General features: G+C 35.0%; 1 protein-coding gene across 1 annotated transcript in view; it reads right to left on the reverse strand.

Moving 5' to 3' along the window:
• pex14 (peroxisomal biogenesis factor 14) overlaps nt 1-26,258 on the reverse strand; it is a 161,115-nt gene that overhangs the window by 44,593 nt on the left and 90,264 nt on the right. The window contains exons 3-4 of the mRNA XM_056448788.1: nt 24,469-24,553; nt 399-518 (exon numbers count right to left, since the gene is read on the reverse strand). Of these exons, the coding sequence (XP_056304763.1) occupies nt 399-518; nt 24,469-24,553 (205 nt within the window). The remainder of the gene's footprint in view (nt 1-398; nt 519-24,468; nt 24,554-26,258) is intronic.

A 26,258-nucleotide genomic window follows, 5' to 3' on the forward strand; every position in this document is an offset into this window, starting at 1 on the left:
ACCAGAGATCGCCGTAACGTGAAGTGTGGACATCATATCGCAAGGCCGTGCCGGAATTAATTATGTGTCTACGCAAATGGGACGCCATCCACCATTCGCTTCCTTTCAAAACCACTTGCTTGAGATAATAGTTATGTTAGGACGCTTGTAAAAAAATATTCCGCACAGTTGGCCTGTTTTGAATTGATGTATGGGTGAAGGTTTAAACGGGATTACGGGAGCACAGAGGAGACGTTTTCGATGGGGACTCATTTAATATAGTCACGCACCATTTGGTTGAGAAAATCTACTAGACTAGACAAGTCATGTTTAAGGCTGCAAAAACATACAGTGGGGGAACGGGTGGAGGGGTTATAGGGTAGATCTATGCTAGCAAAAGGGATTGTGGTGATACTCACTGTGCGGGGCCAGAGGAACAGGGTGAGCAAAGTGCACAGGTCCCGGAACTGCAAGAGCTAGTGAGTCCTCTGTATTACCGGTCCGCTGGATGGCCAAATCAACCTCCTCGTCAGTCAGACCTGCATGAAAACACATAAACAAAACTTTATTTGTCATACTAAGTGAATAGCAAGGTTAAAAAAACTCAATAAGCCCCAATATATGTCAAGCAAAATTAAAGGCTAAATGAACTGATTTGATGAATTTACAAAAAAAAAAAAATAAATAAATAAAGCAGTAGTAGAAACAGTATGCTTTTCTAACAATCACCTTTCAACTAGGGCCGAGCGATAACATCGGTATCGATATTTATTGGCCGAACACCATTGTCAATATTGATTAAAAAAAAAAAAGTTTCGGTATGAAGCCCTATAGTTTTATTGAAATGTGGCTGCTGATATGGAAGCAACACATACATGTGCAAGCGGGGCGCATGTGAACTGCGCACATTTTCCAGCCACACCTAATTAAAAAACACATGCGAAAATAAGTGCCGTATAGCAGCAGTGAGGAGAATATAAATAAAAAAGATGTAAGGATGTCACCAGAGAGGCTTTTTTTTGTGCATCCCAGCCACCAGCGCCCCATCTGAAAGCTTTTATTAGCATAGTGGGTAATATAGTAATTCAACTTCACAATTTGTTATGTTGCAATATGTATTTGAATAATGATGGTTCCTTTACTTAAAAGCTCAGATTTGATCATCATAATTTGTTTTGTTTAACAAATTACAGAACTCGTGCAAACATCCATATCAGCATGTTTAAATCTCACAACTTTTAAAATTATAATTTTAGTTATGTATACTTCAATGCTTGAAAAGAAAACATGCAAAACATCTATGTGATGGCCTTATAAGCAGCGTGAGCAGTGAACTTCACTGTGTATGAACTTTTCATTTGTTTTTTAAAGGGCCATTAAACCCCCCTCTTTCAGTTCTACCTGAGGATTTTTTCAAAAAATGCTTCATGATGGGTGTGGAGCCCTGGGAGCAGAGGGAGGAGTGGGTGTGGCCGGCAGAGCTGAGGAAAAATGTGTCTGAATGATAACAAACTCAACTAATAAAAGACAGAGTCCGCCATTCTCTAATTCTCACACAACTTTCTGACAAAAATCCTTGCTACACACAAACAGCTTTGCTGTAATGGCCCTAACAGCATCTTGGGGAAAAACATGCAACAAACCCTGTGGAACATGGAAACAAACACATAGGACCTTTCATGAATAGCTAAATACCGTGCCGTGATCAGACACAGTCTCACAGCTTGACAGATCTTTCTTGCCTTCGAAAAGCATGTGCAGTCATGAATAATTAAGAAGCAGGGTCTTCTAATAGGATAAGAAAACTCAGCTATTTATAATAATGAGAAACCGACACGTCATCGCTGGACAGGCAGATCGGCGCTACGTCACTAATTTTGATCCCGCCCCAAAAATAATTTTAAACCTAAAAGATGAAATTAGCTGGAAAAAAAGCTCAAAATTATCCAGTTTTCCCCAAAATGAAAGCTAACAGGTGCTAACGTTGTTTTAACTGATGCTCAACACACACAAATCTGTTAAAATCTCAAAAAGTACTCGAGGGTTTCTTGAACCTTTAAGTAGAGCTGAAAGCACCACATATATTATATATATACTTTATTTTATTTTATTTTTATTCTGCTTTATGCGATTGTTGATCTTTCCCTCAGTAAAGCAAAGTACACAGTTATGTACCTTAGTCTCTTTTACCTATTTTAATTTATGTCTTTGCTTCAAATCAAAGTTTGCAATGTTGTAATTGACCAGTGCATGAAATGTTGATCATGTTCTAAACTTTCATCCAGTACTCACAAATCACTGCAATGCAATGACAAACACAAGATCAACCTTGTCTGAAGATTAAAGCTCAGCTCTACAGATACAAAAATGCAGGCTGAAAACCCCAGAAATGACTACACTAAAAAAAAAAGGACAAGAAAAATGATGATATAAATGAAAGTGTGTCCTTGACTGTCCTTTGCATATACCTGCACATAACTCCAAACATTAAAACTCTTGCTAAACTAGGTTAATGGCACTATGGGCGGCAGACTTAGACCAGGATGAGCCGTTCTGAAGGTCCAAAGCTCTGAGCTCCTCTCCATTACCGTCAGATCTGAAGAACAGAGCCTGTCCATTTCCTGCCGCTATATTTCCCCAGGTGGAGCTCAGCGGAACCCCAGACAGATAAAATGCATTATTTTAATTTCTTCATTGTAATGTAAATGTATTACATAATTTTGCAAATGCCAATATAATTTAATCTTCAGATCTTTTTTAATGATTTTAGTGGTGATTAAATTGCATAGAGGTCCCTGATGGAAAACGACAGGAGAGGGGGAAAAAAAATCTAATATTAATATTTCCTTTTGTGGAAAAAAAGAAAAAAGAAAAAAGAAAAGGGGCTGGTTTATTTCCAACACTGCACGCAGTCATCGGTCTGTGTCTTGTCTTGATTAAGCGACTCGATGCGGGCCTAAACAGAGCGACGATGGGGACGCGCGGCAACAAGAGACCGGAGAAATAGCAAGAAAAGAAAGACAGAGGCGGAAAAGGCCTGTTAGTAGAATGTACTTGTGCTTTGACATTTAATGAAGACATAAAAGCGAGGAAAACATTATGGGCTTCCTCTACAATTGGCACATAAAACCCAAATGCTTTAACATCTCCATTAAGAGCCGATGGTTTAAAAAGGCTCCAGTTTCTATTAAACTGTAAGTTACACGTATCAATTTAATAAATCTACTGTATCCTGCGACACACACTCACACACTCCCTCTGACCTTTGTTTGTCCACACAGTAGACTGGAGTGTGTCACGTCTGTCATTGCGTATTTAGTCTCTCTCTTGCGCTCTTGCTCTGTTTACTGGAGATATTCCCCCGGGCATCGCACTACTCTATTCCACATGCTTTCATACAGCAAGGCTGCCTGCCAGAGAGCCAAAAGGCTGAGCTTTGCTCCAAATTGAGCTGTTTAAAGAGCAGACAGCAAGCTGTTTTTGCGCTGTAATACACACATCATAAATGTGGCAAATGCCAGTGCCACATGTGCTTAAATAGAGCGGAGAGAGCTGAGAGCTTGGCAGAAAACAGAGTCTGAGCCTGTTCAGCCCTGTCTGCTGTCTGCTGGGTATGAAATCACAGTCACACTTCATAGAACCACACTAACAGCACCGCAAAAACAATACAGGAGCACACAAACGCAGCAGAGGTATTGATGCATGGATTATTACACCGCTGCATTTTCTGGGTTTCTGATAAAAGTTCATTCATAAAAGCAAAAGAGGCTTTAATTGAAGTTATTACTTTGAATGTTTCATACAAAAATATTGACATATTTATTTAGGACAAAAAAAAGATGACTAAAAAAAACCATGAAATGTTCTTATTTTACGTAATGACGACAGAAAATATAGTTAGCGAAGTGTTTAGAGGCAAAAAATATCAATTTAAATGATGACAATCATTAATGTCCATAATAAAAAAATAAATAAAGCAAAAAAAGTGTCTTTGAGTGGCTTTTGTGAAAAAAAGAAAAATGCAATGTTAAGAAAAAGTTATAAATATAATCATATAATATAAATAATCATAGGATAACTAATATATCAGTTATGGCTGCACGATATTGGAAAAATCTGATATTGCGATTTATTTCTCAGTCTCATTTCTAGTCCAAACATAAAAAACTAAAAGTAAAGAGTAAAATATTTTTAAAAAAGTAAAAACATTGTTTCATTTTTACCGTCAGAAGGAAATAAATAAAAATTAAGAGTTTTTCCTTAAAACAACCTAAATGATCTGTTAGTGAGGTAAGGAAGTAATTTTGTCTTCGGTTTGAAATGTAGATATTTGGACTAGAAACAGGACAAAAATTCTAAGTAAATGTTTGTTTGTTTGTTTTGCATAAATCATATAAATTCCATATAAACACAATGATTAAACACAATTCTGTGGTTCCTGGTCAACTATAATTCAGACTTAACATTACATATATTTGAGATGTGAATATTGTGCATGCTCACATTGCAATATCAATGCTAAAATGATATATTGTGCAGCTCTAATGTCAGTAATGTAAATGTTTTGCTTGTCAAGAATTTTTAAAAATGTATCACCGTTTTCACAAAAAAAATTATTATTGCTTATTTATTTTTATAATTTTTTTCCTCTGTTCATATCCAATATTAACTAGATATTTTGATATTGAGTTTATTTTTTCATCTGTATTTGCAGTAAATTTTGAGTTATTGAATAAGTAAATTGCGAAACTGCCACTATGTTTTTTTTTAATGCACTGGCATGCTTTATACAGTGCTCAACATAATTGAGTACACCCAATTTTGAAAATTAATATTTGTAGCCGTTTCTCAGTGAATATAGGTAATATGTTTTGGTGCATTTAAACAAAACAGATTTAATAAACAGATATATTTATTATAATTTATTTTAATAGAATAGAATAGAAAAATAAATTTAAATTCATTCAAAATATTTTAAAAAATTGGAAAAAACTAAAAAAATTCACCAAAATGTTATAAATATTTTGTTTCTCTTGAATGTTGCTTTTTAAAATGTTTCATTTAATAATTTTGTGTACTAATGTTGGACCGTTCATTATCACAAGTTATTTTGTTAGATTATACTCCAGATTTGGCTTCAGTACTGACTAATGTATATGCACAAATATTATATTGTAACGCTTCCAATAGAAAACATTCATTTAAATAAAAGATTTGTGAGGGGTGTACTCATATATGTTGAGCACTACATGTCTATGTTATTATATGTTGTATCAATGTCAATTGTATTGCAATAAAAAAAATACAATAAATAAAAAAATTAAAAAATCTATGAAATTAATAATTATAACAGAATAATTTCTGAAGGATCATGTGACACTCAAGACTGTAATAATGACAATGATGGCAGAAAAATAAGCTTTGCCATTACAGGAATATAAGTTTATGATTCATTAGACTATTAGATTAATATTTCAGAACATACTTGCTTTTAATCAAATAACTGTAGGCCTGGTGAGAACAAGAGGTTTCTTTTAAATAAAAAAATAACCAAATAATACTATTAACTTCATGGTGTGAACCTGCAGCCTTGGCAAAGCAATAACCTCTATTTTATACCCTCTTTAGATTACCTAGTTATTTAACAGTTTATGATGGTTTTTAAATGACCTCATAAAGAAATCGGTGAGAAAACCTCTAAATCGTGCAAAGTTTCCACTTGAGATAGCAGGAGGACGTAGCAGCAAAATGTTAACGTCCAGAATTTATGGCAGCGATCCCTCTACATATAACCATATTCTCCCTTACTGTCAAGAATGATATTAACAAAATTTACGCCACCACCATTTTCATTTAAAATGACCACGTCGAGCCAGTTTTACCACTCTCGCGGAAATCTCTAGGTTGAGGTCAAAGTTAAAAGGAAGGCGGCTTCTGCACTGGAGGTTGAAATGGCCCTGAAAAACGTTGAATAATTTAAGGCAAATATTGGTCATCCTGTCTTGCGTGGCATTCAAAGTGCCAGGAAGCAGCCATGGCCATGTGCTGAGCTGGTGCAGTCAGCCTGTACTGTCCAATAAGCAATAATGTGTCCCTGGACTCTCTATTCATCTGACCACACCAGACTGCATGGTGGCAGACTATTGAATGAGACTTGGAGGCCCCCCTCTCATTTCCTCCCACTCACCTCGCCGTAAAGACGCTCTCAGGAAGTTCACGTTTTTCGGGAGTTCACCTCCAGAACGAGCGGCTCGCTTTCTAAGGACGTAATGAACAAATATGTACATATTTGTAATGTCATTTGAATTCTTAAACAGCACCCCCACCTGCGCAACTACAAAGGGGGTCCGAATAAGATGCATGCAAATTCATTAAACGCGTTTGCTTTTCTTTCTGGTTTTCGGACTCGCTCAGCCGTTTTGTCTCCTCTGATGCCTTTATTACAAAGAAAATAGGACGACAAATGAAAGACCTTTGAGATCCAATTTAAAAGAAGGACAACAAGAGCGAATTTTACATATAAAAGGGAAAAAGGACACCAAAAGCAAACACGAAATTTATTACACTTTCCGAAACCTGTGGAATGACCCCTCAGACCTCTATTTCAGATCGACCTGCCGGTAGATGAATTTATTTTAAGACATAAATTACATCTAATGACGACACCGTAAAAGAAAAAAAAAGAACAATAATGGAAAGCTATTCTGTATTTCATTATACTGTATTATTTGGTGCACCTGATACACGCAGAGCCTGTTTATGAGTCACCATATTAGCAGATGCTCAGTCGAAGCATTTGCTTTGACCTTGCCATTCTCATTGGGGCATGAAATTACGGTGGTGGCACCACGATATTACAGCTATAAATACTGTAAACTGCATATCTGGGCTACGTTTTCTATTGTCTTTCAACATAAACCTGATCGGTATTTATTTAAAGGAAAACCCATTGCTCTCTGGATTATTTATGGCTCTATTTTCTGGGCTCTTATTTTCAGGATGTTTTTTTTTTTCACCTTTTTTTTTTTTAAGGAGTGATGAGGCGACTCATCCAGCCATAAAGTGCAGTTCTCCAATTTTGGTACTTCATAGGGCAGGAACAAGCTCACAGGGACAATTATAAAATTGCTTACTTAAAGGTGGCTGCTCTTTTATTCAGCCCACCAACTAGACAGCAAGGTTATTTTAGTGAACGATAACTAAATATAAAGATTAAAACTACTGGTAAAAAAAACGTTGTTAGCTAGAATAAATAAGAAAATTCCCAATAAACCAAAAACCTAAAACAAAACATGAACAACAGTCCATAATAATTAGCAAAAATAAATAAAAAATCGTTTTGAGAATTCATAAGCCCTCATTCTGTGGTGGACAATCTGAACTGTGCAGGTTTATAAATGTGTATTATTTCTATATCTATATAAACATAAACATGTTTGAACTTTATTTGCCAAAAAATGTAGGGTAGGCATGTTCCACTACATATAGTGTGATCTTTAATAAGAAGTTTGATCAATTAGTACTTCATGAATTTTTACTTAGTAGTTATATTAGTATGGTTTTGAATTCAGTGATTGTACAAATTATTATTTTACTTTATTACTAATGGGTTTGCACAAGAGTTAATGTACACTACCTGACAAAGTCTTGTCGTCAACCCCAGGTGTAAGAGCAACAAATAATAACTTTGACTTCAAGTTGATCATTTGGAAAAGTGGCAGAAGGTAGCTTTTTCAGATGAATCATCTGTGGAACTGCAACCCCATAATCACAAATACTGCAGAAGACCCAAGATTCTCAGAGAAATCATTCAAGTTTGGTGAAGGTAAAATCCTGGTTTGGGGTTACATTTAGTATGGGGGCGTGCGAGAGATCTGGAGAGTAGATGGCAACATCAACAGCCTGAGGTATCAAGACATTTGTGCTGCCCATTACATTACAAAACGCAGGAGAGAGCAAAGGATAGCACCACTTCTCATACTTCAGCCTCCACGTCAAAGTTCCTGAAAGCAAAAAAGGTCAAAGTGCTCCAGGATTGGCCAGACCAGTCACCAGATTTGAACTTTATTGAGCATGTCTGGGGTAAGATGGAGGAGGCATTGGAGATGAATCCAAAGAGTCTTGATGAACTCTAGGAGACCTGCAAGAATGCTTTCTTTGCCATTCCAGATGACTTTATTAATGGGTTGTTTGCAGAGATGTATGGATGCAGTCTTCCAAGCTCATGAGAGTCAAACACAATATTAATTCTTTTTCCACTGCACCATGACTTTATATTCTATACTGTACATTATTTCTGTTAATTGACAAGACTTTTGTCTCAGCAAAGTCAGACCTTACTGACCTAAATATATAATTAAAAATCAAGGCATGATCATATTTTATTTTGGTAAATATGCATAATCTAGAGGCCTTTGCCTTTTATATAAGCCACTTCTGATACCAAACGATCAACTAGAAGTCAAGTTAATATTTGTTGTTCCTTAAACTTGGATAGGCGGCAAGACTTTTGTCAGGTAGTACAAGTTGTGCAAAAGTTTTACTTTAAAAGCTTTACACTGGACATGATTTCTTAATTCTGCTAAACAAGAATTACTCAAAACTAACTAAAACTAAACATTAAAAAAGAACAAAAAACTGATACTGAAACTTAAACTAAATATAAACGTGTTTAAAAAATAAAAATAAAACTAGGAAACCATTAATGAAACAAACTTAATCTAAACTCAATGAACAGCAAATTTAAAAAAAATAGTATCAAAATAAAAACCAATTCAAAAATGCAAAACTATAATAACGTTCCTAGGTAGGGAGAACGCTTTGTGAATATTACTTACAATAATCCCACATTGAACAACAGGAAAAATACTTCAGCTCGTAAAGATGGAGGTCACCGCGAGCGTTTCTGTGAGATTTCACATGTCAAGTCCATGTCCCACATGATTGCATGTCTTAAATAATGACCGCTCTCATAGCGTATTCATTTATGTATTAAAAAGAGAGAGAGAGAGAGAGAGAGAGAGAGAGAGAGAGAGAGAGAGAGAGAGAGAGAGAGAGAGAGAGAGAGAGAGAGAGAGAGACTGGTCATTCTCCTGCTTTATCGCCTTCTCCTGATGACAAAGTGAAAAGCAGCTGGCCTAGGTGGCGCAGTGGAGTAATTTATAACCACATCAATCCCTTTGTCTTCTAAGCAGGCCTTGGTCATTGCCATTTCTGTCCAAGAGGTGAGTCGCATCACCTTACTTGCAAACTCTTTCCTATTAACATCAGGGATGATGAACCATTTCTTCACCTTCATGGCGTGAGCGCATTACACCTGCAGTGTCCCTCATGGCCCTTTGAGCATAATGAAATGACTAAAGCAAGAACACCGCTGAGGTCAGACATGCGAGCTTGTTTCGCACCTCATGTCCAAACGTTAAGTATGGGTAAAGTCTTAAATTCATGACTTTATCTGTGGGAAAAACTGCATTGCATCCCTGATTACATGCTAAATGAAGGACAGTAAATTCCGTACCGCTGCCAACAAGCAGTCAGCTGGAAAAATAAATATATAAATAAATAAATGAATAAATAAATAAAAAATCAGCTGGCACTTTTTAAGATAACAACGTATCAGCACGTACACTTCATTTTTAGTGATTTCCCCCGAGTGAGAACACAATTTAATGTTGTTTATAATTAAAATACCGTTTATTAGAGGCAAAACGTGTGAACGTGTGTATGCTTAACTACCTATTGTCGAGTGCACACACAACACAGTAAGCAGGCGTTGACACAGAGCGTGTTTTTGTATTCCACTGCGCTGCTTTTTACATTGATTTTCTATGTAAACTAGCATTAGATGGACACCTTTGACCGGTGCTATCGCATCTTGAATCCATTGCAATGTCATGTGCATGAAACAGCAGTTTAAAAACACGGTACTTAACTTTTAAAAACAAAAACATGTCACAAGACTTTTTTTGCCATTTGACTGCATTTCTTGGCAAAATCAATGACTTAAGTTAAAGATGACTCAAAGGAAAATGAAATGAGTCAGAGATCAGTTGTTGAGAACGAACATTTGGCAGACGCCGGAAATCAGTGATTTGACTTTATAATTAAAAAATGAGAAATTATTTCGTTCCAAAAACACATGAACCCCTATGGCAGCACTTGTGTTAATTTTGATGGGTTTATACACTTTAGGAAGCTTAAAATAAAACAGGCCACTACCCAACACCATTATACAGCATAGAAGAGTCAGGATGAAATTTAAAATGACTCTTGACTGTGTTCGTATGACGTATGGGGTAATTAAAATTTTTGGGTGAACTACTCCTTTAAAGATAAAGTAATGACGTTTTTTTGAAGACAGTGAATTAAAGGTAACAATGTTAACGTATAAGTAAAGCAACCTTTAAGGTGCACAGATTTGCTGGATGAGAATAGGAGCCACATGTGATTTTTTGCTTTAGTTTAGCTCTCAAAGTGATGGTCACCACTGTCTTTCATTTAATATATTTCCAAAGATTTCAGCTTCACCTAAAAATCTTTTTTTTTTATGTTCTTTAGTGTAGATTAAAAAAGACACCTTAAATGGCCTGAAGATGAGTAAATTAACAGAATTGTTTTATTTATTGGTGATCTATTGCTTTAAAGGTCAATAGCAGTGGTTTAAAGTAACTAATTACAAATACTAAGATTACTGTAATTGAGTAGTTTTTCTCAGGAATTATAATTTACTAAGTTGTTTTAAAAATGTGTACTTTTACTTTCCCGTGAGTACATTTTTAGTGCAGCATTGGAACTTTTACTCCAATACTTTCCTTCAACCTGCAGTGACTTCTTTATCTTTTATTGTCTATGGGGAATAGAAATGTCAGTCCTGTGATTCCTGTCCAATCAAATCGCCAATAGAAGGTAAATCGCATTATAATGAACTACCTCAAGACATGTGCGATTTATACATGCAGCAAACTGTTAGGAAGCATTAAAAGTGTCCATGTAGATGTTCAAAATCTTTTACACGCATTGACCCAGAGACTGTTTAGATGCATGTCACTGATGAGAAGATGACAGGTGTTTACTGCATCATGACCAAAATGTCCTTAAACACCCAGCAACCACCAGACGTCAAAATGACGTTAGATTGACGTTGTACCTCAATGTCGAGGGGACTCAACATCAGGCCGTCGTCATTGTGCAACATCCAACCTAAAATCAACCAAATATCAACATCTAATGATGTTACAGCTTGACGTTGTGTAGACATTACCACTATGACGTCTATCAGACATTGGATTTTGGTTGTTGTACCTGATGAATAATTGTCAGTTTTTGAGGTCAGTAATTTAAGATGTTGGCTCGACGTTGGATTTTGGACACTTTTCAACACAACCTAAAATCAACCAAATACCAACGTCATTTGATGTTGTTATTGGTGATCAAAATAAGGTTGTCCTTAGACACTGGCTTGACAATAAATTTTGGTCACCTAACGTCGCGACCTAAATCTAAACTAATATTAACGTCTTATGACGTTAACTGAATGCACTACAGAATGTTACGTTTACACACATCCACAAATTACATGTAAATGCATCAGCTTTTTACAGGGTAACAGTCACTACTCTTGAGTACTTTGAAAGGTCTACTTTTCACTCATACTTTAATTCATATTTACAACAGATACTTTTACTCTACTTGCACTACATTTTTAAGAAGGTAATGGCACTCTTTCCACCACTGCAAGCCAGTCAATTATATTAATGATTATTATTGGGTTATATTTTATAATATGCATTAATAACAACAATAATAATAATAATAATAATAATAATAATAATAATAATAATAATAATAATAATAATAATAATATAAAAAAAAAATAATAATAATAATAATTCCATATTCAATACAATTCATTTTGGTGGGCAAATAAATGTAAATTTAACATAGAAAACATAATGTTATGTTTGAATAATAAACATCAAGTTAAAAAATTTTAAGAGTAAAATTTATGAAAATAAAATGACAAAATATAAAATTGAAATAATGCTCCATAATTATTCAGCCAAACAAATATTTATGTAAAACTACAAAAACAACATGTTTATTCTGGCAATTTTAAATGATTCAAAATATTTTACTTTGAACAATAGTGACAAGGTAAATAGATTGAAAATTGCTATTAATTATTATTTTGGGCTACAAGCATTAAAACATTAGATAGACTTTAAATAGACTTGAAATTGACTAAGATCATTAAATCGACTTTTAATATGTGATTAAAATGACTCTTGCTCTAAATATACAGGACATGCTTTGTTTATTGTTTATAATGTTACATTTTAGTGGGTGTCTTCTGTAATTTATGGAAAACACAATCAAAAACTGGCCATTATAAAATGAAGAAATGCTTGCTCATAGTACTTCAATGCTTAATACCGTCATTTAGGAAATGCTGGGTAAAACGACACACGCTACAGTAATAAGGCAGTGATTATATGCAACCACCTTTCCTTAAGGACAGCTCATACACTTAAAGCAAGCCAAGATAATAAGTACATATACACCCACATGTGGAAAGCCCAATCAAAGAGTGATGTAACGATGCTATTCAGTCATTCACAATTTACACTGTTAAAATGACCTTCTTAAAAAGCATTAACACATATCTCTGAATGCCTATACCGAGACCAATCACATTCCCCTTGAAAAGACAGAGAGACAGAAATACTGAGAGAAAGACAGGGCTGGAAATCATGGAGGTCTCCTTCAGCGTGGATTAGAGCAGAACGGCATGTAAATAATACGTGTAGGAGAGATTGTTGTGTAAAGACGCTGCAACATGTAATCAAAGTGCTTCCTATTTTCCCCTTCATCAGCTGCCCGACACTACGGCTGCTGCTGCTGGAATCCAATTTAACTCCCCACGCCACCAGAAGATGCTATTGTTTCATTTTATGGGGGCTTTGACATTTCTCACCATTAATATAGAGCAAAACTGGAAAATATTTACATAAATAAAGCATTAAACTGGATTAGAAATTAAGATGGATGTATGTTTGGGTGTCTTTGTCTGGGGGGAGGTGAATGACCTGAAATCTGATCTCTGATCTTTGTAACATCCATAACGCTCCTCTCTTTCTTACATCATGTCAGACAGATTAACTACATTACTCTATAAATTTCACTTATACTGGGTCTCAACCTATTAGTGCCAGTGCGATGTTTTAATATCGGTTCTTTTAATGAGTCAGTTTATTATGATTGGTTTGAACTTTATTTTGTATATTTCCTGTTTAAGTCTTTTTTTTTTTCAGAATTTTTGTAATTTATATTAGTTATTTTGTGTGTATGAAGTTGAAGTCAGAACCCCCTGAATTATTTGACCCACTGTTTATTTTTTACCCCAATGTCTGTTTAATGGAAAGATTATTTTCAACACATTTCTAAACATAATAGTTTTAATAACTGATTTCTAATAACTGATTTATTTGATCTTTGCCATGATGACAGTACATAATATTTTACTAGATATTTTTCAAGACACTTCTATACAGCTTAAAGTGACATTTAAAAGTTTAACAAGGTTAATTAGGTTAACTAGGCAGGTTAGGGTAATTAGGCAAGTTACTGTTTAGTGATGGTTTGTTCTGTAGACTTTCGAAAAAAATATAGCTTAAAGAGGCTAATAATACTGACCTTAAAATAGTTTAAAAAAAATTAAAAACTGCTTTTATTCTAGCCGAAATAAAACAAGTAAGACTTTCTCCAGAAAAAAATATATAATCAGACATACTGTGAAAATGTCCTTGCTCCGTTAAACATAATTTGGGAAATATTTTAAAAAAGAAAAAAGTTTGAAAGGGGGGCAAATAATTCTGACTTAAACTGTATATTTACATTAATTTAGTGCACAGTGCTGTATATCAGTAAAATATTTTATTCAATTTATTTAAATGTTAATTTTAGTAAAAATAAATAAATAATATAAATAAAAAACACACAAAATGACATATTGACAAAAAGGGCTATTAGACTTTTCAAAAACATATATATATATATATATTAGGGGTATCAAAATTAATTGTTTCTTTGATGCACCTTAATGTAGGCATGAACAATTTGGTATCGGTTCAGTAATAATTGTGGCCCCTTTGACTTGCTAGCATGTTCGTGAGGTAACATTTTTTCTCCTCTCTCGGCTGTTACAACAATGTTACTTGTGGGTCCAAAAACGAGCGTGTCTGCAGATCGAGTTTTCTCCACCGTCACCTGATCGCTGCAGCCATTTAACATCAGTCTCCGTCTTACTGTTTGCTAAACAGTGCCAGAGCCGCACTGACCCTTAGAGCCAATTGCAGTCTTTTCTGTTAAGTGCGTGACCAATCATAGGCATTTAACAACTCACTCGACAATGCTCAAAAAGCAAGCGAGATAATATTTACGTTTGTTTATTTGCTATAAATGCTCATGTTGTTTTGTGCATGTACTTCAGCTTTGTTTGATACATTCAAGAGTGTTTTCTTTCAGTAGGTAAAATTAAAGGTACAGTACATATATCTAACTGCTTATATTAAAGGATAAAATTGTATTATAAATAACATATAAATGATAAATTTCAACACAATAATTAATGTGTTGCTAAGTAAAATATCAAATTGTGTATAGAAAGCATCGCCAATGCACCTCGATGCACCGAGATATCGACTTGAACCGATACGATAGCATGATAATCGTAACCAAACCAAACCATGAAACCAGTGTAGGTTCACACCCCTAATCTATATAAATACTTATTGTTTTTGAAAAGTATAATAGCCCTTTTTGTCAATATATAATTTTATGTTTGTTTTTTTGTATAAATAGTAAAACAAAACTTAGTTGATGTAATTTTCCAATGTGGTTTTCATTTCTAATGTTCTCAAGATGAAGTTCTAAAAGTACAAAATATGTTTTTGAACTAAAGATAAAAAAAAGTATTAAATAATAAAAAAAAATTAAGTTTGTAAATAAACAAATATTTGTACTTATTTAAACGATCATAATGGATGACATTAACAATTAGCTTTTTTATTAACTGCTAAAATATGATTAAATATTTATAATATATACTTATTTGATTTATAATTAATTACTAAATACTAATAAAAATATATAATTATCATTATCATTGTCAATATTATTATTTGCATAATTTATGTAACTATTTGTAGTTTATGTACATTGTTTTTGCAAGGGGAAAAAGTACTCTTAAATCAATGCATGCCAGTGGAAGTAAATATCTGCAGCGGTGTTGTTTACTCATCCCAAAATTCACAACAATACACAGTACAGTACCACTGCTTTCTATTTCATCCCTTCAAATGTCTCAGGCTATAAAACCAACCAATATCAAACGAAATGCAGTTATAAAATAACAGCTTCTAACCTATATTCCTCATACTCCTTCATTTCGAGAGCGGTCTATTCTTCACCCACAGTATTGATCGCTTTTAGCTTAAAAGTGATTTACTGTAATAATGCCACTTTAATAATATTACAGATAATGCTAAATGATATCCAGAATAATGCGAGTTAAAATGAACACATTTCTGGTTTGGGGTTGATGAAGGTATACAGAAGAGTTATTGATGAGGCTGAGGGTGTACTGTACATTCATATGACCAAAAAAAAATACATGAATAAATTGCAGAATACCTCAGTCTTTTTAAAATGTGAGATAAAATTAAGAACAAACAATTAAAGAAGCCACTTTAATGTATATTACAGACAAAACTATAATATACCAAATGCAATCAAGATGAGTACATCAACAATTACCATTGGAGTATTTGTTCCTGCATTTAGCATTTATTACAATGACCTTGGCTTAACCTACGCCTAATTAATAGGTATTAGCCATAAACAGCAAAAAATGAAAGGTCACCTTCATAACCACTGATCCGTCATTTCAGCTGGCGTGTTTAAGGCAGACACGCTTTATTATGAACGACGTTAATCAAATTAAATTTTCAAGCAAACTCCAGGAATGGCCTGGAAAACACTGCAGGAACAACAGACAGAGCAGCGCGTTGAAATTGCTTCTGTGAGCTCAGCAGGGCACTGGGAAAATGGTAAATTTCAGGAGAAATTTAATAAGGAGAAATTGGCTTAAGATTACTCAGCACTTTGCTTCTAGATTAGTCTCCCTCCTACCCTTCAAATTGCACGAGTTGCTTTCAGAGTGATACAACATTGTGACATAATTACATTGTTGAAGGTGAGGCTCAGTAGAAATGGCTCGGTGCTGACACAAGACCATTTTACCAGCACATGCAAATTTACAGACGGCTCACTTTAAAGCCTGCGCTCCTGTGTCATTTGAGCGACTAGTCGAAACGAAAAACCGTTTGCATGTTGACAAAAGGCTGCTGATTGCCATCCACAATTAAAACAAAGGGTCACTGTGACTTTAATCTGAAACCTCTCCTTAAAAACAGGCTCACAAACCATTTCTAAATTACGGCAAGACACTGCAGGTGAATAGGGGAAGAAAGAAAAAAGTTTGCTATATTAAATATTCATCATTTACTGTACTCACACTTGACCTTGACAGACTTAAACCAGTTTTTTATTAATTACATTTTTTCTGGTAAACACAAAAAGACGATATTTTAAAGAATGCTGGAACCCCATAACCATTGACATCCATAGCATTTATTTATTTTTTTCGCTGCTATGGATGTCAATGGTTACCAGTTTAACATTCTTTAATAATATGGAAGTCAAGGCTGAGTAAATGATGACAGAATTTTCATTTTTGGGATTACTACCCAATTAAGAAGTGCAAACTTTTTTTGGAATTCAAGCTTTCGAAATTGTTATGTTTAAATATGTAAATGAGCTACTATTTAGTGAAATATGCACTCGTTTACATACTTTTCAAGCACAAAAACCTAAATAGTATACATTTAGAATATATTGTTTCAGCATCGATATCGCAATCTGCAAATATGCAATAGTCATATCACAGGATCTCAAGAGATTTCAAGTTGATTTAAACCATTTGAACACAAGACATTACAAAGCTTTAACAATTTGATTAGACTCAATTGATTGGGTTTATATATTAAAACAGTAAAGACACTGTTTACATTTGATCATTGAATTTATATATTTCAATACTTTTAAGGCTGATTTATACCAGCTAATTACAGAGCTCGTGCCACGTGTCGTCACGATGTGTTGTTACATTTTTTGAGAGGTGCATGTCAGCGTTGGCTTCAGCCACGGTGAGGGGTATACAAACGTGCGAAGACCTTTAGACTCTACCGAAAACCATTAAATGTTGTTTATTTCATTTCTATTTTGTTCTATTGTTTTCATTTGTCCTATAATTATATTATTTTGTGCATTTTTGTATCATTTTGTATATTTTTTGCAGATACATTCCCCTACAAAATCATCACTATCAATGTAAAACTGAGAATTTTTTCCAAATAGTTCATTGATGGAATGAACCACCCACTTATCCAGCATATACAGCAGATGCCCTTCCAGCTGCAACCCATCACTGGGAAACATCTATACACACTCATTCACAAACCTACACTATGGACAATTTAGCTTACCCAATTCACCTGTACCGCATGTCAGCACCCGGAGGAAACCCTCGGGGAACAAACACGGGGAGAACATGCAAACTCAACACAGAAACGCCAACTGACCAACTGACCGGGGCACGAACCAGCGACCATCTTGCTGTAAGGCGATTGTGCTACCAACTGCGCCACCATGCTGCCCCCTTCCAAATATTTATCTTATGAAATTATATTCATATCGCAACTTATATAGCAGAAAAACAAAATATCGCAATGTTAGTTTTTTCCAATATCATGCAGCCCTAACTCTGGTTTCTAACCTATTTCCATTTTGTTGACACAATAAATGGCCCGTGAAGTGCTTTGAAATATGCATTTGTATATGTAATCTCGACCAAAACACGAAGAGAGGGTGGGACATTGTGTAGCTCCTCCCTTTAAAAAAAAAAAAAAACAGCCAATAGCATTTTGAGCAAATGAGAAGATGATAGAATGTCAGATACTAGAGAGCATTTGATTGGTTATGATGTGATGCGAGTTGACGTGAATAAAACCGTTGATCCATTTAGGCGTAAGGGACAAACTACAAGCTTTACATGTTTATATCAGTTTTATATCTTTAAATGTTAATTTTGCCACTATTTTGGGGGCACACTAGCTAATAGATATCCTAAACATGAATAATACTAATACTAACATCTAAAAAACTTTATTTTAATTTTGGGGATCTCTTTTCATTACGCATATTTATTCAAAATAGACAATAAAACTTTGAAGTTTAGTGTTAGGGTGTGTATTTTAAGGTTAGGGTACGTACATAACTTCTGCATTGTAATTGAAATCTACAGACACAATGTTTAGCATATTTTCATAACTACATGACAAGGGCCAATATCGCAGCCAAGTCGTCCTCGGGGTGCAAGCAGCTGCGTCCCACCCAAAATTGCATGAGCGAGCAGAGCGAACGAAAGAAATGAAACTTGAAGCGTTGATGAGAACGCTGTGCCTGTAAACAGCTTTGTGTTCGGAGTTCTATCAATAACATCTCGGTTACAAGGGTCGGTAATTAAAAGGCTAGTGACCTGGAAATAGTGTCCCCGTTCAAAGATCTCCAAATGTCCGCATAAAAAATACAACATCAAATTAGAATAGCAATAGCACAAGGCCGAGTCTTCCAGCTATGGATCTATTGATGTTCAAACGCACCCTTGGGGCACATTGCCATGATAGTCCTGAGTTCACTGTGTTCCCCATTACAACCTGCTTTTGCTGTTTCGAGAGGTCAAAGTCAATCTAAATATGCATTATACACACAGACAAAACAGATAGACACATGTACACTGATGCATGTGGCTATAAATCGTAAATGACAACTCGCTGGGGTCCAAAGGTAGAGTTTGCACAGTTTTTTTTTTTACATTTTAACAAAAATACACAATGAATAGAAGTATTAATGACCATTTTTTATATATTAAATCATTTTGATCTCCTCTGTATACTGTATACACACACACTCACATAAAACAAATCCAATAAGCAAGATGAGACTTTTCAATAAGGAATCAAAATGAGAAATGATTCCTTTCAAACTAGCTGACAGAAAATACGTTTAAAGATATATATTAGTCCTTTTTATGAATGCCGATTGAAAAAAAAAATTCAGCTAAAGATTATTTAGTGCTTGTCAATACCACCTAGTTTTGCATTTAGGAGAGGTCATAGTCAGTCTAAATATATATTACATACCAAAAAAAGTGCCTGTATGAATTATAAATAGCACAAACACATGAGACTAAAAGTCTGAGAGAACATGTTAATTTGTGGAATTAGTGCAACCCAAGTACATCTCAAAGTAAAGTAGAATAAAACGTTTGCTCTATAAAATACAATAAAACAACAAGGTAACATCTTAAATATAATAATAATGTCTCAATTGTTATTGTTTGTTAATGTCTTAACTAACATGAATGAACAATGAAACTAATCTTAAATTAATAATTTTATAGATACATATGTTCCTATATTTAAAAAATATATATTTACACATCTAATATCCTTATCATTTATATATCTATAAATTTACTGTTAACTAACACTTAATCACCCCATAGCATCTCTAACCTAAAAATGTATGCCACCAACAAAAGCAACAAGATTGTTTTGTAATATAAAATGTCTAATTGTATTAAATGTTTAATATAGTGTGTGGGAGACATGGTGGCTCAGTGGTTAGCATTGTCGCCTCACAGCAAGAAGGTCGCTGGGTCAGTTGACGTTTCTGTGGGGAGTTTGCATGTTCTCCCCCGTGTTCACTTGGGTTTTCTCTGTGTACATCAGTTTCCCCACAGTTCAAAAACATGTGCTGTAGGTGAATTGAATAAACTAAAATTGGCTGTAGTGTATGTGTGTGAATGAGTGTGTATGGATGTTTTCAGTGCTGGGTTGCAGCTGGAAGAGCATCCGTTGTGTAAAACATATGCTGGATAAGTTGACGGTTCATTCTGCTGTGCCGACCCCTGGACCAATGAACGGACTAAGCCGAAGGAAAATGAATGAATTAATATAGAGTGTAACAAAACGGTGGCAGAATTTGTTAATCCTGGCTAATGCTAGGTAATAAAACGAATAATGTACTTTTCAGTTTACAGTGCATTAATGTCTGCATCGAATCAAAATGCACAACCTTTACTTGGTTAACCCTGCTAGTCCTGTGTATAGCAGTTAATCCATGCAATAAAATCTAATGGAGGACAAAAATTACTTGATATTCTTTAAAGGGGACCTATTGTGCAAAAATCACTTTTATTTTAAGTTTTACAAGAGCGTGTGAATATAGCCAGCTTCTAATGGCAAAAACGAATGAATTCTATTATTTTATCATCACACTTGATAAAAACAGTCTGCAGAATCTCTTCGATTGTCATTTTCCCTTTGTACGTGTCATCAGAGGGGGAAAGCCCCACTCACTAGTGATGATCTCTCCCTCTCATTAGCATAAACAGCCCTGAGTGAGAAGCAGCCTTCGCCATTAGAGTTTTCACCTGCTGAAGGTAATGTCAGCGACTAAGAGGATCATAAATGTGGAGTTTTATAATGAACAAATAACAGCGGAATCTCCATAGACTGCCTTCTTCTGAGACACTTTTTTTCACCTTTTCAGTTTTTCACACAGGTTTCAAAGAGTTATAAACAACTATTTGTGGGGTATTTTGAGCTAAAACATCACACACACCTTAGAAACATGAGAGACTAATTTTACATATTGTAAAAAGGGGCATAATAGGTCACCTTTAATAAAAATCTGAAAATTTGCGTTCTTTCTCTGAGGATGTCAGACGGAATATCCTTAAACCATATCTTTTATAATGAAACGGTTTCATTTATGTGGATTACAGGGACCTATTGAACACTACCGACTTCAGTTGACATGGGAGGGGGGGTGACCTATCATGAAACAGTGGCACGCTAACATTTTAATATTTAATGTACCCATAATCCCTTTGAGAAACCTATTTGAACCTCCAAACATGCTTGTTACGAACACAAACATGATGCATATCACTCAGAATCTGCAAATACCTTGAGCTGGATACAATTTCAGCCGTACACATTCCAACCACATTTCATCATAAACATACAGCACATTAAGCCACATACCCCCAGCTGTGAATTATAAATGAAGCCGATCTACTGTTAACGAGAAGTACTGACCGAGGAAAATGCTAAAGATATTGAGAAGTCATAATAGGCCACTGATGTGAACAACAGCAGCCGGCAACTATGGATTTTGTATCCAGTTTCCTACACCAGTCATGGAGCTATTAGGCTTGCTTTCCCTCTGCCTTTCTACTAGCACCAGCCTAGGCCAATTCCACCATTAATTAGTCTCGACAGAATAAATTTCATCCTAAATAAAAACTAAAAGAAAAAAGAAAATGTGTCATGAGAATTTGTCGGATAAGCATGGCCGTGCTAAGATTTACAATTATCAATAGTGCACAGAGAGCGATGAGTTATCACCTTCTAAAGGACAGTGCTGACCTTGCTAAACTTAAATGTAATCAAGATAAAACTAATCTGACCTTTGTGAAGGACTATATTTTATTTTTAAAAATGATATGCATTTGAGCGCCGAAGTGATCGTCATTTTATGTGACTGATTTTAAAGTTTTAAGACCTGCTTGCAAAACACTCAAATAAGCTGTAAAGTGAGACGGATTACATTGTGCTTCTCGATTTCCAACGCTGCCGCCACCCCCCCAACTCCACCAAAGTGATCCACTAAAACATCACAATGTCATTTTCAGTGCTGGCTTTAGAAAAAAAACTCTCAAAAAAGATCAAAATACAGCGCATGGATTGATTTCTATCCAGCACACACTCAGGCCGGTGATCTGATCTGAAAGGGGGTTTGTGCTATAGGAGAGATAGCGGTGGGTTATGCATCAAACACACATATTGATTGATACCTAAACTGCTCTGAATTTAGAGTGAATGCATATGTATGCTCACAACACGTTACTTCTCTGGTCGATAAAACTTTCCGATGCATTCCAGTGCTTTAATATTTATGATAACAGCTAAATTAAGTAAAAGCTTTAAAATGCTGGGAGGTAGCATAATTGACAATTCTATTGAAAGTGCAGGAGGGTTTGTCAATATTAATTTTCTGGATCCCAAAGAAGCGTCCCAACTGATAGGTCATTTATCCGCACAGCTGGGATCGAGCTCTCTGCAGCCCGATCGACCCCTACCTGACCCTCCAGGGCCTGCAACAATGGCCTCGGCCTCTGACCCTTAAAAGCCAATGACCTCACCCCATGGAAATCTCAGGCCACTGGATGGCATGCTGTCCCTCAAATTGAGCGGCCTTTAAAGAGATAGTTCATCCAAAAATGACAATTGTCATCATTTAATCAACGGAAAATTTGATGGCTTACTTTCTTCAATGACACAAGAAAGAAGATATTTATGACCAATGTGCAAGCTGCATTTTTCCACATAATGAAAGTAGATGGTGACCACAGCAGGTGGTTCACTGAAATCATTTTTGCTTCTTGGAATAAATTTTGAATCCAAAATTTAAACAATAAAAGCAATGCATATATAAAAACTTTAATTTTTAGAAAGTTTTTAAAATAAAATAGTTATAAAAAAAAGCATGTGATATTAAAGGTGCTGTATGTACGTTTTTGACTCTTGTAAAGCATAAAAATACCATAATATGTCTTGTTTATCTGAAAAACAATGCTGAAGTCAGATATTCTGCTTTGAAAACGTGCTTTCCGTGCCGGAATGCTGTCTTTGTTTTGTTTTTTAACCCACCAATGCCAGTTTAGCCAATTTTATTCCAGCACCTCGGCTTGCCATGATGGAAAACTGCATATTTTATTCATTCACTCAGAAAGGCTCTGAAAGCCTGCGTCCATGACCAAAATGCGACTTCCGGTGGATAGTAACAGATTCTGAACTGAGACGCAGATCAATTATTTTTGTTATAAATTAGCAAATAATATAAATATTATGAGCGTGAACATTAGGTGAGCAGGTTACATTGTAACCTCGTGTCAAAACACGCTACAAGCGAGATTTGAAGTGACAGAAATTTAAAACAGCTACTCAGAAGCACAGAATATGCACTCACTCTAGTGAAATGGTAAGGTTTATAATCTAATTAATACATATTAAATCTCTTTAACATTATTAAATGTACATGCTGAATGTCATCCATGATATGTGTTGGTTTGGAGTCTAAAGTTCTAAAGTTAAATTTTAAACGGTTTATTTTAATTTCAAGATCTGAGGCGAACTATCTGCTGCTGCTTTCGGTAGTATAGCAATCAATGTCTTGTAAAATGGCACTCAGACTCACATTTAATATGGAAAACATTCCTTCTATCGCGTGCCAATGCTTATATTTAGAACACAACTTAAATCACAACTTAAATGCTTGTGATAAGCATTGGCCCATTTGATTTTGGTTGTGTTTTTGTTTGTGTAGCAAGGTACAATACATAGATGGTAGTACTTCAAAATGTTGTAATAACACAGTATAAATGAATGAAATGTGGTAGTTTATTGTAAATTTAAAAATTCATTTAATATTTTCCACCGTATTTTTAACTGCAAAATTCTGCCAACCATAGCTGCCATACTTTAGTTAACATTTTATAATTAAAAACTACAAAAATGACAAAAACAACTAAATTATTACAATTAGCAAAATAAGTTGAATTAAAAAGATTGACAATTAATTAAATCAAAAGTAAATCAAAATCTAGCACAAAAGCACTTAAAGCAAGGTAACAAATGTTTACATTTTCTTCATGATGCACTTAAAACAACATAAACAAGCAAATCCCACACACACAATATCCTAAAAAATGTAAAATCCTGCTCATAAATTAATAAGATAACTAATATGTGCATAAAATGAACTTAAAAAGAAATAATAAATAAGCAAAAGGTGTGCATGATTTACTTAACACAAGGCAACGAATTAGTAAAACTATCAGTCTGTTATCAGTCTATTAATATAATATATGGGTAGTTTTATGATGAATTTATTATGCTTTTAATTCATTTTGCAGCTCAACAACATCAATCCCCATTGACTTTTCACTTTAAATAAATGTACAAGAGCAGCAAGCACTTTCTTCAAAATGTCTCTTTTTGCATTCTACAGAAGACAGTCAAAGGTGTGTAACCTTTAAAGTGAACAATCCTTTTAACCTGACACTGCAAAAAGGCTTTCTTTCCTTAAACCAATTCTACTCATGTTTGAAATGAACACTGAACGCATTCAGCTGGTTAAATTTAAGGTCAAAGTCTTGGAACGGAGCCATCCTGTAAGCGTTCTGCCTGAAAAAAATGCAGTATTTCACATTCGCTTCAGTAACATAGTGATGATGCTCACCTTTTTTCTTCAAGAAAGCTTTTCTGGTTGCCAGGGGGCTTTGACGAACCTGCTGGTTTTGTAGAAACCTCACTGCCGTAGCAATCTAAAATAAATAAATAAATAAAGATATCTTAGATTTGCAGTGCGAAATGAGCTCATCAGTATAATAGAAAGTCATCAGTAAATGAAGATCACTGAAAATGCAAGGAAGACTCTGGGATTCTTGCAGGCCGGCTGAATTATTGTACATTTCCAACTCCCCGAGGTATATCATCAGCCAACAACAGGAACTTATAAAACAGCCCTCCCCCTCCCAATAACTATATGGAGGCCAGACCACCAAACCACTTTAGAGATAAATCTAGGAAATGAGTGAATCAGCAGTTATAAAATTATCCCATCAAGGTTTGCTGAACAAATGGGGTATGGAGTTTAATTTGCCATTATCCTCTTTAAGACAAACTCCTAGCCTTAAGTGAGCAGGGACTGAAAATCTATACTTAATGCTGAAGTGCCCATCTGTATCTAATAACGGCCGAATACCTGGCTAAAAACTTCAGCGATTCTTAAAGAAGAAAATGCATTATGATCAAATCACCTAGGCTGCATGTTGTAATGACTGAGTGTTAATGCACTAGAAAATTAAATATCATCAGAACACGTGTAGTCGGAAGTGCAGCGCCGCTCGCATCGATTCCTCCGTGTTTTCCTTCGAGATGCACCTTGATCTGCCACTTTAGCTTGCTTCTCAGAGAATTAAAAAAAGGGTCTCCTCCTCAAACACCATTATGGCATGAATTTGAAGTGCGGGCTCTGAAGTGCTGCTTTTAAAGAACAGATAAACATGAAATAACATCTGGAGATAGGGGGGAAACGCACACTCAAGGATAAAGCCGAGCCGCCTCGTTATCGCACCTGTGGTCCCCGTGATTCAATTGTAAAAGTCATCCCTCTAATAGGTTGAAAGGTTTTGATTACTGTTCTTTTTCTTTAAGCGGCAAAAGATAAAAAGTGATTGAGCGCGCTGTCTGTAGTAATCCGTTTTAGGTAATGCATTGCATATACTAAAGACCTGTTTCAATCCAAAAGGATTGCGTTTTGAAAATAGGCTGAGAAGAATGTGGAATGGTCGGGCCGGCTGTATAATTCGCCGGCAACAAATCAAGACAGAGTGAGTCGGGGACCCGCTTTTCCTTTCAAAAACACATCATATTGATTTCAGCTTCAATTTATGGGGAACAATTTTGACTTTGTTGGATGAGGAGGAAGACGGAATGGGGGCCGCGGATGATTTGGGGAATGGCACGAGATTATGATTCTGATAATTGGAATAAGCAAGTAGGCAGGATGCATTTGTCTTCAAAAACACAACCGAGTCAGGATCGGTAAATAACGTAACCATCATAACACCTGGTTTCAGAATACATAAAAGACGGTGCTTTTTGTTACATGGCTTTTCAAAATTGTGAAGAATTTCTGGATCTCTACAAAAGCAGTGTCAGAATTTTTAAAATAAAGTTTGAACTAAAAGAAAAAATGTAATAAAAAAGTATGTATTAAAAAAAACTCTAAAAATGGTTGTGATATTAATGGTAAAAAACAGTAAAAATGGTTGTGATATTAATGGTAAAAAACCAGTAAAAATTGTTGTGATATTAATAGTAAAAACCAGTAAAAAAAATTGCGATATTGATGGTAAAAAACAGTAAAAATGGTTGTGATATTAATAGTAAAAAACTGTAAAAATTGTTGTGATATTGATGGTAAAAAAACAGTAAAAATTGTAGCGATATTAATGGTAAAAAACA

Source organism: Danio aesculapii, chromosome 23 (genome assembly GCF_903798145.1).
Source record: "Danio aesculapii chromosome 23, fDanAes4.1, whole genome shotgun sequence".
Taxonomy (NCBI): Eukaryota; Metazoa; Chordata; class Actinopteri; order Cypriniformes; family Danionidae; genus Danio; species Danio aesculapii.